General features: G+C 35.6%; 2 protein-coding genes across 2 annotated transcripts in view; both read right to left on the bottom strand.

Moving 5' to 3' along the window:
* LOC144960584 (paired amphipathic helix protein Sin3a-like) overlaps positions 1-14,010 on the bottom strand; it is a 71,644-nt gene that overhangs the window by 44,519 nt on the left and 13,115 nt on the right. The window contains 4 exon segments of the mRNA XM_078893805.1: positions 7,438-7,529; positions 10,231-10,287; positions 12,453-12,654; positions 13,607-13,788. Coding sequence (XP_078749931.1) covers positions 7,438-7,529; positions 10,231-10,287; positions 12,453-12,654; positions 13,607-13,788 — 533 coding nt within the window.
* On the bottom strand, positions 1,504-3,562 carry LOC144960583 (uncharacterized). The gene has a single exon (XM_078893804.1). The coding sequence runs from the start codon at positions 3,519-3,521 to the stop codon at positions 1,635-1,637; it is 1,887 nt and encodes a 628-aa protein (XP_078749930.1). The 5' UTR covers positions 3,522-3,562; the 3' UTR covers positions 1,504-1,634.

The following is a 14,010-nucleotide window of genomic DNA, read 5'->3' as shown; positions in this document are numbered from 1 at the left end:
GGCAGTGACAATGCTGTGATGGTGGTTGTAACCGTTTTTGTTTGTTTGTTTGTTGCTTTAGGTCTCTTCCAACACAATTGAGGTTATATGAGAGACCGCTGAAACAAAAAAACAAGCAATCTAACAAAAATAGTACAAATGTCAATCAAAATCATAACCTAAAGATATCATAAGCTAAATTATAAATAACCAAGAACAAACAGGCAGAAGATTTACAGGAAAAAAAATATCCCCTGTCAAAAATACAATCACAAACCAAAGAAGCAGGATAGGCTAGTAAAGAGAAGAAGAAATGACATCACTATCGGATCATACACCCATGCGAACATCATAGGTATATGATTCAAGGGTGATGCTCCCATCCAACCACCCACTGCGGGTGGTTGTAACCGTGGTGATGGTATGAGATGATGATGCTGATGTCCCAAATGAAGTTGTGATGGTGATATACATCTGCCAGCCCAGTAAATCAGATGAAGGTTTTGAGATAAAATAGTTGTGAGAGTGGTCTTCAATCTAATAGAGATGACAATTTGCAGCAGTGACAAGATAATTTCCATTATGTTATCAAATGATCCATGTCTCTCTATCACCCTCCCCCTTTTTTTATAACATTTACTACTCCTCCTCCTACTACAACTACAATTCCTACAACCACTACTAGACTAGTACTATTACTACTACCACTACTACTTCTACTCCTACCACCATTACTACTACTACTACTACAACATACTAATACTATTACTGTTGGTCAAATGATGGGAAATTCACACATATCACAGACAAGTTAAATACTTCTAGAGGATTCCTTTTGAACCATTTTGTTCCTAAAGCTGCCCAAGTTGGTAATCCCCAAAAAAAAAAAAATCACAAAATAATAAATCTTAAAAAGAGATCATTAAGGGGGTACTGTCACAATAAGGACAATTTTATTAAGTTTTATCAAAAATGATCTTTTCAATGCTTTTTCTGCAGTATTATGTGTGTCCAAGCATATTTCTAAAGAATTTTTGGAATAATTTCCACTATCGGTGTGTATGAGGTGGCATTTTAGGGGTACCCCGCCCGAAAACTTCAGATTTTGGGAACAACTTTTCTCAAAAAGTGTCTATTCAATTTCACTGAAACTTGCTATGTAGGTGTCTTTAATACTGCTCTACATTATGTCAGAGGGATTTTTCTATTCTTATCCTAGTAAAGATTTTATAGCATCCGGAAGTCTTCAATCCGTAAAACTGAAAATTTTTCCTTTTTCGCAGTTTTTACCCTCTTTGGACCCCCATATCTAAAAATATAATGCTTATATTGCCAAAAGCCTCTGACATAATGTAGCCACACTATAAACACACAAGTGTGTGAAAGGAAAAAGAAATTGAATAGACAGTTTTTGAGAAATCTTGTTCCCTGCTATCCCACCCCTAAGAAAATGACATTTTGAGAAAATGGGAAAAAACGAACCTTCTCGTAGATTATACAAAATATAGTGTCATGAACCCCTAAACTGTGTTGTTTTAAACCCAAGAATCATTCTCCTGTGGAAAAAAGATACAATTAGTTATGAATTTATAAAAATGGTACTTATCCGTTTGAGGTAATCCATCCAATGTCACGTGTCGTCTGGGACTCCGCAATCAGAAGCCGCCTGCAGCATACTGCTCACCGCCTTCCAGTTGATGTAAACGTTCTTCCTCCCTTGTCTGTGCTAACCTCCTCATCTCCCTTTTCCTTTTAAAGACAAATTCACCTGCTCTGTCTGCATTCTTTATCCTAACATTGTCCCTTTTAGTCCCATGCTCCACAAAATGTCGTCCCACACTAAGTCCTATTGCCGAAATGAAATCCTGCGATGCCTTTGCTCCCTTGTTGAATTCTCCTACTCCAATCCCACATGAAATTTCCAAACGCTGTCTCCCTACAAACACATGTTTTGGACACCTAGACCAAATCAAAGCATGGATGCTTTCATTTACATTCTGAGTCATTCCAAATAAACATCTCCCCAACAAATCATCATCAGTCAATCTAACATAAACGTCATGGATGTGTTCTGCTACAGTCGGTAGAATAAATGTGGTCATATGTCTGTCGTGGTCAGGTGCTGGCAGACCATTAGCCTTGGCTTTCATGTAGAAGCACCAAGAATCAATTCCTTCTGGGCAGTACTCATGGCGTGGCTGTTTATTGGTTGAGGTGCAGTGATAAAAAGAAGCCCAAATTGCGCGTCGCATGTCGTCCACAGTACTGTTTGATCTAATGGCCCGCGTGTAATATTTCTGAAGTCTGGCGATCTTTGCCTTTGTCAATTTTCCTTTTCCATTCCCTCCTAACGTTACCTTTACCTTCTTCTTGTTGTCCACAGTCTTCCGCAATGCTGTTCCTAGTCTCTTCGCTACATGATTTACACACTCCCTCTTCTCAATTGTCATCCCCTCATACGGTCCCGAATTGTTTAGCTGCTTGATGGTGTTGCTGTCCCCGTCACTAATCATTGTTCTATATCTAAGTCCATTCCGCTCTACAGATCTACTCCACATATTCACAGCCGCTACCTGTTCCATACTACCTGATGATCCTTCATGGTTCCTATCACACTCCTCCTTATGGCCACTCAAGAATTCTGCATACCTATCACTATCCCCCTTCAGCTTGTCTCCTACTGTCACACACTTATGGCAATACTTAGAAAGAACCTCATGGTCCACTACAAGTCCTGTTCTGTTCTCTATCACACATCCTATCCCTAACATTGATTTATGTCCCCTCGTGTGCCAACTACCATCATACGAAACATCAACATCAACAATTGGTTGCCCTGCCTGCTCAGGATACGCTCGACGAACAACATCAACAGCTTCAGAACGGAGACGAGACGAATAGCTGGCGAACTGGCGGTGGATGGCCTTCTGGTGGCGAAGAAAGGTCTTATGATGTAGTACAGGCATATCCATCATGCCGCAAAATGAGGCTAAGCCAGCCTGTCCACTTCCATTAGCCAAGGATGAAGCGACTCCACGACGATTAACTTCAAAATATTTATCTTTTTTACGAGATGTATAAAAGGACGATATAACTTTTGAACATGATTTACAAGACAAATGTAGAAGAATGGCAAGACCAACAGAAGAATCACGTGAAACCTCCAACGTAGACTGGAAACAAAAAGGGCAGAGAAGACAATCAACAAGATCCTGGAATACAATCAGCTGCACGATGGTCGAACATTCCAATGAAGACGAAGATGAAGGCTCAGACGTAGAGGCAAAGAAATCCAACTTACGAGCTGATGATGAAGAAGCAGAAGCTGAAGCTGTTGGTTGCGGCGAAGAAAAAGATGATGGAAATAAAGGTGAAGTCGCTGCGTGGGGCGAAGATGTCACAGAAGATGTGGATGCTGGCTCTGGTTCATTAAAAAATTTCTGCTTCTTCGCATCCCTTGCCTTCTTCAAAACATCTTTCCGTGACTTCCTTTTCATGCTGCTAATGGAAGCATTGAAGGTGGAAACCTTGGCTCTAGGCATGACAATCTGTGAAAATAAATAAATATAAATATACCATAATAAATAATAAAAAAAAAATATATATATATATATATATATATATATATATATATATATATATATATATATATATATATATATATATATATATATATATATATATAAAATAAATAAATCGGGGGTTAGCTTAGCTCAGCGTTACGGTCTTTGCTTCGTACCGGAAAGGTACCGAGTTCGATCACCAGCCTCTGTGCTGTGTGGACTTGAGCAAGCCATCTCGCCCTAGCTCAATTTGCGGCGCAGCACTGCGGTTGACGCCTTGGTTATTCCAATCTACCCTTGGAATAGACCCTGGAGAATAATTTCCACTATGGGATGAATAAAGGGGTTTTAAAAAAATAATTTTATTATAACATTTTTATTGCACCCCCTACTGCTAAGCAGTGTTGGAATCAGCCCAAAGTTTTGCCTTGAAAAGCACAAAAGATACCCACACATAAGAATTCTGGCTACCAATCATAGTTAAGCACAGATCTGGTATTGCTTTGGATCAAAGAAAAAAAAACATTAAAGAAATTAAAAGAGCAGGCAGAAAGGCCGCTTTCTGGGCAAAATGAATTCCTATCTACCACAATAAGGTAACAAAAAGTCACAGTGGGCTGACCACCTGCTTGGCTAATGCCTTGGTCTAGAGTAATTTCACTTTAAAGTGGCCCTACACTGAAAGGTGAAAAGGCAGAAACTATAGATCAGAAAGAAAGAAACGCCTTTAGGTCAAGAGACGAGAACCATACCTCAGAGCATTGAGAGCACCCCCCCCCCCCCCCCACACACACACACAGACTCTTGTAGAATGATGGTTATAAAAAAAAATAAGCACAATCTAGATAATCTCTAAGTTCTAACTCACTGACGTCAATGGTAATCCAAGTCTAAGTTAGCTTTCGACGTCTATCTGTCTGTCTAAGATCTACTATAGATCGGCGTTTAGTTATCTCCTTATTCAAGCTCAATGATATTCACTAGTCTAATGTAAATCAAAGAAAACAGTGTGGTTCTTAATAATCGTATTAAAAATAAAATAAAAACAAAAATTAGCCTTTAGAATTATTTACGAGCAGCATTCTCTTTTACTATCGTCAATGTTTACATTTTAGAATGGAATGCACACTTTGAGACTGTAACCGGTCAATCTGATTTCACTAGTAATAAATAAATAGACATACTTACTGGCTAAAGCAGTATCCAGGCGTCGAAATGATTATCTACCAATTCTTGGTTCTTTGGAAAATGATGATAAAACTTTGCAAATAAGTAAATGGAGTGAAGTTTGTCATGAAACGACCAAAAATCAGTTCGAATCGAAGCGTAAGTAAACGTAGTCGAAAGCTCCGGAAATGTACCCGTTGTTATGTCACGTGACTGAAAACCGGGTTACGATTGGTCTTGGAATGTGAGCTAAAATTTTCCATGACGGTAATTACTAAAAATAACTCCTAGACGTCTCTTCAGCCAATCAAAGAAAGGAAAATAGGCTTGGAATTTCTCGATTTCCCCGCCGACCTGTGACACATACGCGAAAGAATGTGAAAGAACGGAAATGCCCTTTCCCTGACATTTCTGCTAATACCAAATAAGCCGGGGTTCAGTGCGGGTTACTAAGGACTATCGAACGTTGATTCTGACGAAAATGACGGAAAAACTTTGCGTTTAAACGATAGTTGCGTCACAAAAAAATTATTTAAAGCACTTTTTTGTAAAAATTTAGCCTTTTGAATGTTTTCAGTGTGTTAAAGAAAGGTTGAATTACCTGAAAGTGCCATAATCTCATTTTCGATAATTTTAGTGGAATTCATAGTAAAACCGTCCTCTCGACCAGCGCGTACCCCCTTAAATATTTAAAAACAAAATAGAGAAATTTTAGTAGTTATAATGGGAAATAATCCATTGATGTTTATGCTTATCAGCAATACAGTTTTTAATTGAAAGCTTCATTGCCAAAGATGTTAGTTAAATTTAATTTTCACTTTAAATTTTCTATTTAACAAATTGTAAAAGCTTAAAAAATGTGGCCTGAGGCCATTTAAAGTATAAAATAAGCAAATCCTCAAAAAGTTATGAGAAAATATTGGTGAAAACCGGCAACATATAACTAACTGAAATGATAACAATAGTACTAACTGTGATGCATCATTCAGAAACACGGTCAATAATTGATGTATGACATGTTGTCATTTTCAAAATCATTCATGCTTGAGAAAAAAAAATAATATTACAACAACAAAAATTGTACTAAAGGAATCGTATCCACGTATTTGAGAGCAAAAATCGTACTAAAATATGATTAATCGTACCAATGGGCAGGTCTGCACATGTATTGTTCATTTTAATGAAAAAAATAAAACAAGAATTTTACTTTTTGTTTGTACGCTGTTTAATTTAATAACTATTTTTTTCGGACTGAACTCTTTCAGCCCCATTGGCCACATTGTGCGGCCAGAGCAGAATCTGTTCGACTGGCCAATGGCCGCACAGTGCGACCGGTCTTGAAAGGCAAAAACAATAATGTAATCCAATCCTACTTTCTACAAAAGTACTATAAATTGAATCAATGGTATCATTTCTTTCATCAGAACATTCAATTGGCCCTAGGGGGGTATTTTAATTGAGATTTTGCGCCGAATTCGAATGTCGCTTTGTCTTAGCTTGTCAATCTCATGCTGCCTCAATCAGGTGTCAGCCATTTTGTGACAGAAATGCGTAATAGCCTCAGCGCTGAAAGAGCTAATTCCCCTTCATAAAAATATTTCCAAGGGTGATTCATCTTTTTGAAGTAAAAGCATTATAATAATCTTCCCACAAAACCACCACCCATCTGAGCAGCGCACAGTTGAGTCCTTGTAAAAGACTCTTTACTCACATTCTCTCACAGTACTTGTTGACTTATACTTATTGACCTTATAATTCGGTCATCAAATTAATGAGTTAATTCCCTTATTCTCTGTGAGCTCTCCTCGTTTGTAAGAATAATAAAAGGAGGCTACCAGTAATCACTTCAGTTTGTTGTGTTCCCTCCAAAAGAGAAGCAGTGTTTGTTCAGTCTTTCTACATTTATATGTAAAATAAAATTACCACCAACGAACTTAAACATGGCCTCAACAGTACTCAAGAGTAAAACGAGTAACTGGCCATTAACAGCGTTGGCTTTGTCAACATGGCTATTTTCAGCTATGGCTGGGAAACACCTGGTTACATCAGTTGAGAGGAGAGTTGGGATAAAAAATGAAGGAGATGTGTGGCTAAAATACGGGATTTTCTGCTGTTTCATTAACCCAAAGATTTTTTTCACAGTTTAAAAAAAAAAAGGGGGGGGGGGGGGAAGAAATCAGGATCATTGCGGAAAATAATTTTCCTTTATTTGTAAAGGGAAATAATCAATTAATTAAAGTTTATCTTTATAAGCATTTGTTACAATAAATGGCATTATCAGTTGGATGGTAAAAAGGTTTGAACTGAGATATTGCCAAGTTTAGTTAGAAGGTTAGTTTTTATCCAAGGTGACTTCATAAAAGATTAAATCAACCATTTTTGTACATCTTCGGGAAATATCAAAGCTTAATTTCACTTCTAAATATTTTTTTATAACTAGTCAAGTTGTAAAAGTATGAAATTTTAGAAAAGTTGCTGGATACCTTTCCCATAACTTCACCCAATTTACTTCAAATAAAGATTAAAATACTCTGGGGAGCATGTTCATTCATAAAATGCAAATCCAAAATTTTCACCTTACAACTAATTATGTCATGCACTGACACATTTTATTTTCTGATTGAATGTCTTCTTATCAAAGATGTTGACTCAATACTAAAATCTAAATCTAAAATCTAAATCTAAAATCTATAAATTTTAAAAATAAAAAAAAAGGATGTGTACGAACCCTGACCTATGATCGGCTGGGGAGGCGGAGGACGTCGACAAGGTGCTGTGAGGAAGGTTACCTACTTTCTGTTGCTGTTGTTGCTGCTGTTGCTGCGTTATTAATAAAAATTAAAAAAATTAATTTGAAACTGATGAAATCCTGTACCCAGTCTGGGAGTATTAGTCGCTCAATTCAGACACAAAGGGGGACAGAGATCAATCCCTCCCCTTCTCCCCCCGACTAGCTTGTCCACCCAGCTTTGATTGGGTGGCTGGATCTGTTAGATCTGCTGGAGGGTACTTTGCAATAAATTAGCGTCCTATACAAAGGGTAGCAAGTAATTGCTAATGTCCGTTTGACCCAATAGAAACCAGTAAAACTCCAGCTCCTAACGGCTCTGAGGGACTACAAAAGAATTTCTGTACCATTCTATGTTTGAAAAAAATAGAAGAGGTTGCACAATCGGTTGATGATTGACAATAAATTCTGAGCTCTGCAGAGTGTCTTTGAAGTAATATGGGAAACCCGAACATGCACTACTGTCATGACCCAAAATAGTAGCATATTTTGGACTACTACAAAATATAATCTAGATTAAGAAAACAAAACAAAAACAAAAAAAAGTCAAGATTTGCAATTTTTTGTGTGTGTGTGTGTGTGTGTTTTTTTAGTCAATTTTAATTTGTTCGGCGATGTGGACTTGTGGTATGACGCTTGCCTTTGGACTGGAGAGTCCTGAGCTTAAGTCCTGATCTGAGCGGTGCATTAGTTGAGTCCTAGGAAAAGCTCTTTACTAACATTCTTTCACCCAAATCAGAAGTAAAATGAGTACTTGGTCGTTAACAGTGTTGTCTTTGTTGTTTTTAAAAAAATGTAATATCACAGGCATTGTGTTTCGTCCTACATGTTTAGGTCTGCTGTTGGCCAGGGACCCCTTGAGAAGCTCTTTGAGCGTGTTTAGTGGATATTGCGCTATATAAATGCTCAGGGGATTTTTCTTGAATTAACATTGTTAACTTTTCATAAATGGGTATTTTGGACAGTACTGCTTACTAAAATATACAACTTGAACCTCCGATGGCTATGTTTGTTGGGGTTCTTTTTTTTTTACCTGTTAATTAATTCATATATAGCTTGTCTTTATATCTTACTCTTACTTTATTCAGAAATTAGCTGAATTCAGAAAATACTAACGAAAGAGTGAAAATGGAAAGGCTTCGTATGGGAACAAAACAGACAATGGACGTTTCGGGTACAAACCCTTCGTCAGCACAACAATACACAAATAAACGTGGAAAACAAATAAAATATAATGAAAAATAACTTGTATCGTCTGTACTCAATGGTGGTTGCAGTATGAATGAAATGTTAGCGTGGCGTGGGTAGAGGATAGGGTGCCCCAGGGGGGTGATCTAATTGATAAGCAAAGGTCAGCGTCAGGGAACAGAACTTTCCAGACTATAATGGAAGATAAAAGACATATTGGTAGTAGTAGTAGTAGTAGTAGTAGTAGTAGTAGTAGTAGTAGTAGTAGTAGTAGTAGTAGTAGTAGTAGTAGTAGTAGTAGTAGTAGCAGCAGTTGTAGTAGTAGTAGTAGTAGTAGTAGTAGTAGTAGTAGTAGTAGTAGTAGTAGTAGTAGAACGCTGTAGTTAAACAATAGGGGGCGGTGGAGGGGGCGAGGTGAAAGGGTCACGGCGGGGGGGGGGGGGGGGGGGGGGGGGGGGTGGGGGGGGGGTTGTTGGATGAGCGAAGGTCGAATCTTCGCGAAGGAACGATGCGATAGTAAAGTGGAATACACCGATAAATAGATAGATGGATAGACAGATAGATAGGTAGATAGACAGAAAAGAGGGGAGAGAAGAGAGTGAGAAAGAAAAAAAAAAAAAAAAAAAAATTTAAAAAAAAAAAAAAAAAAAAAAAAAAAATTATTAAAAAATTTAAAAAAAAACAAAACAAAAAAACAATAAAAAAATTTTTTAAAAAAATAAAAATTAATTAAAGTATGTAAAAACCCTCTGTATTATGCACCAGTCTTTGAGAGCATTCATTATTGTTTTTTTTTTGTATTACCATAGGAAATGCGAGGAAATGTGACGTGGGAAAGATTGATAAAATTGTGAAAAAGGCAGACAGATATACAAATACTATTTATAAAGTTGAGCTTTTTTATATAGCGCAATATCCACTAAACATCTTGAGTGCTTTACAAGGGGTCCCTGACCAACAGCAACATTTAACTTGTAGAACGAGACATGACGCCTGTTAGGCGATATTTCAATTTTTTTCCAACAGAAACAACGCTGTTAATGGCCAGATAATCATGTTACACCTTAGTATGGTGAGAGAATGTGAGTAAAGAGCCTTTTTCAAGGACTCAACTATGCGCTGGGTGAGGCTCTAACTCAGGATCTTCAGATCTGAAAGCGAGTGTCATACCACCAGACCACATATTGAGGGAATTATATAACCAGATCTGTTTCAACAGATTGAATAATATCATGAGGAATGAAAGTCACCCCTTGTATAGCCATTTTAATTTTTCAAACAGAAGTAACCGACTCCTGTCCATAAAAAAACAAAGAGACACACAGAAATCCCTCATCTCTCAAAGTGTATGGTCATATAATTCTTATATACAACTAATTTATTTTATAACTAAGCTATTTTATAATGTATCTAATTCGTTTGGGGTTTTTTTGCTTTATCTTAATTTCAAACCGCATGCCAGACAGTTCTTTGTTTTTATATTATCCATTTATCTAATTTATTATTGTTGTTGTTGTTATTATAACTATGATTATCATTACTTACAGCAGAAGCTTGAGAGGCTAAGGCTTGTTCCCAGATAGTGATGCCTTGCTTTTGTTGCTGAAAAGGAAAGTAAGATACATTCTTTTAAATTAAAAAAAGAAAAAAGAAAAACATATTATTCGTTTTTCTGTGTCATAAAATGAAAAATACATCTGCTGAAAAAAAATATTTCTTTACATATAGTCGGATGGAGCACGGCCTGAGTCAATAAGTCGTTCCGATAGGGAGGGGGAAATGAATAGGTGGGTTAGCCAATCTGCCACCCCTAACGTTCCATTCTCTACACGGTCGACAGAAGTCGTACAAAAATTGTAAACAAATAGAGTAAAGATAATATGTTAAAATAATGGATTTTCTGGAATAGTTGTAGTTGGGTTTTTTTGTTTGTTTTTTTTGCCTGATACTAAAATGACCAAAAGTTGTGCCTGGGTCGATTGCCTCAGTGTTTCTCAAAACAAATTTCACCTGCTTCTTCTTCTTCTTTTTTATCATCTCTTTCAAAACCTGTGAATACTAAACCCTTTTCCTTTAAATATTGTTGATGATTTCATTATGATTTTAAAAGAAAAATTAGATACTTTTACCCCAAAAGATGAAGAACAAAGTTTTTACAGCTAGCTACACAATTGTTTGTACGACCTTGAACCTTTGACCTTTCAACTGTCAAGGAAAACTAGGTCAAATCACTCATCAGAACAAGATCTATTCAACAACCCTGCTGAAAACTTTTAGAGCCCATTTGATGCTTGTCAAAGTTAACATTAATAAACAGAATAGAACAACATGTATCTTTTTTTTTTTCATCAGATGCATAGAACAAAATAAAATGTGATGAAAGTCTTGGATCATTTTAAATTACAATCCCACCTCTCAACACACGCACACACACACACACACACACACACACACACACACACAAAAATGTAAAAACCTTACATAAAAATCTTTTAAGTTCTTTTATTTTGTGAAAAAAAAATAATAATAAATAAATAACACTATACTTCATTCATAGCTTAGTAGATAAAAAAAAAGTGATGACAAAACTATATGTTGATTTTTCTGATTTACTTTTAGTCAATTTAACAATGTAGAAAATTACTACAAGAGGATTTTGATCATGAAAGTAAAAAGTCTAAATATACACAGAGAATCAGAAATGTAATTTGGGAGGGTAAAAAAAAAAAAAAAAAAGAATGATGAAAATCTAGCGTAAATAGTGAAATTGAACATTGTTCACAGTGTTATTAATCTTAACATTAACTATATCTCCTTACTGGCCAGTTTCATAATTTCCCCCTAAACTTCACACTTGCCCAACACAAAAATAATATGTTTTGTTCTCAATCAGAAGGGTAACAAGTATATTCTATACATAATATTGTTTAGCAAACCGAGCTCTACAACACAACGTCAAATTTTTCTCGCTATAACAAGAAAAATTTCTTGAAATTTGTAATGTACAGTGTTGGTTACACGGTAACGAATGGGATGGTTTTTTTTTTCTGTGATAGTAAGGAGAGGGTTAAAGACAACTGTGACTTGCCAAAAATACATAATTTTCAAAGATTTTCACATTTTTGTGTGTCTGGATCATTTTTATATGAACAAAATTTTGTAAGTTTATTAGTTATTGTGCGGCTATGTGGTCTTGTGGTATGACACTCGCTTTCGGATTGGAAGGTCCAGGGGTTGAGCCTCGTGCTTGGCGCATATATTGAGTCCTTGGAGAAGGCTCTTTACTCACATTCTCTCACCGTACTCGGGTGTAAAATGAGTACGTGGCCGTTAACAGCGTTGTCTGTGTCCGAAAAATTGTAATATTGCCTAACAGGCGTCATGTCCCGTCCTACATGTTAAATGTTGCTGTTGACCAGGGACCCCTTGTAAAGCGCTTTGAGCAAATTTAATGGATATTGCGCTATAAAAAGCTCAATTTTTAAATTATTTTTTGTAAGTAGTTGGCCTCTCTGAAAAAAGTTCCTTGGCTAGCGAGATAAGTACTAATGATAAATGTACACCCACCCTATTACTACTGGCTTACTGATGATAAATGTACACCCACCCTATTACTACTGGCTTACTGATGATAAATGTACACCCACCCCATTACTACTGGCTTATAGATGATAAATGTACACCCACCCTATTACTACTGGCTTACTGATAATAAATGTACACCCACCCTATTACTACTGGCTTATAGATGATAAATGTGCACCCACCCTATTACTACTGGCTACTGCCTGCGACTGAGCCAGGGCAGCGATGGACATGACTTGCTGACCAGGCTGGTGAACGTTGATGGTCTCGCATTGCACCTCAATCTTGTAGCCGGGGGGCAGGAACGTGTTGAAGCCTACGATGAGATCTGGATGGCCTTTGAACAGATTGGACACTCGGTTGATGACTCCAGGTGTGTCGATTCTGAAAAGATTTTTTTTTTAAAAATTGTTAATCCATTTTCACGTGAAAAAGTTGTTTTTTTAAAAAATGTAATCCATTTTCACGTAAGCTGTAAACAAAAAATCTGGATAAATATTTCTATTTGAATCCCTCGCAAAAAATTTTTTTGAAATCTGTATCGGCATTTTCAAATTGCTAAAAATTGAAATGGTGTAGCTCAGTTTGGTAAAATATGTCATTTCTCACAAAATACACAGTAACTTGATACTGATAATCACTCTAAACTTTTGGTTTTAAAAATCTGAATTTGGGCCGAATTTCGCACTAGAAAAAAAACTGTACATAAAAAAATTAAATCTGGTGTAAATAGCGCATCTGTATTTTACAAAACAGATAGATGGAAGGAAGATAAAAATCATAGTTTTAGCTGGGAGGGAGAAGGGAAAACACTGAGACTAAGTCCTCAAAGAACTTTCAGTTTGTCAAAGGACTGCTAACTACTTTTATAGACCAAAATAATAATAATAACAATAACAACAATATTAATAATAAAAATAATAACAATAATAATAATAATAATAATAATAATAATAATAATAATAATAATAATAATAATAATAATAATAATAATAATAATAATAATAATAATAATAATAATAAAAATAAAAAATAATAATAATAAAAATAATAATAATAATAAATAATAATAATAATAATAATAATAATAACAATAATAATAATAAATAATAATAATAATAATAATAATAATAATAATAATAATAATAATAATAATAATAATAATAATAATAATAATAATAATAATAATAATAATAATAATAATAATAATAAAATAATAATAATAATAATAATAATAATAATAATAATAATAATAATAATAATAATAATATAATAATAATATAATAATAATAATAAAATAATACAACAACAACAACAATAATAAATCAGCTCTTACGTCTGGGACTTAAACTCCTTCATAATGTCCAAGAAATCGTTGTAGACCTGAGGTTGGTTGCCAAACTGTAGCTTGACTTGGTCTAGATACGACAGAGCATCCTCCACCTTCAAACGCTGAAACTGTTGCTGCTGCTGCTGTTGCTGTTGCTGACCTCCTGACATGGTTCCAGCAGACAAGGGCTGGAAATAATAATTTCAGGAGAAAAAAGAATAAAATTTTGCAAAATTTAGGGATGAAAAAAAAAAAAAAAAGATGCCCTTCCGCCACGACACCGTAAGATATCGTCGCCTAGGCATTCCATGAAGGAATATAGATATTTCATCAAACAAGATGTCTCATGTCAACAAGAATCACCCATGTTATCCAAGTGAGCAAATTGGGTGTTAATTAATAACCTTGCT

The sequence above is a fragment of the Berghia stephanieae genome, chromosome 15 (assembly GCF_034508935.2).
Source record: "Berghia stephanieae isolate SIO BIC M18660-M18661 chromosome 15, UCSD_Bste_1.3, whole genome shotgun sequence".
Lineage (NCBI taxonomy): Eukaryota > Metazoa > Mollusca > Gastropoda > Nudibranchia > Aeolidiidae > Berghia > Berghia stephanieae.
Note: the sequence above shows the minus strand (reverse complement) of the source record. Positions and strands in the feature narration are given on the sequence as shown.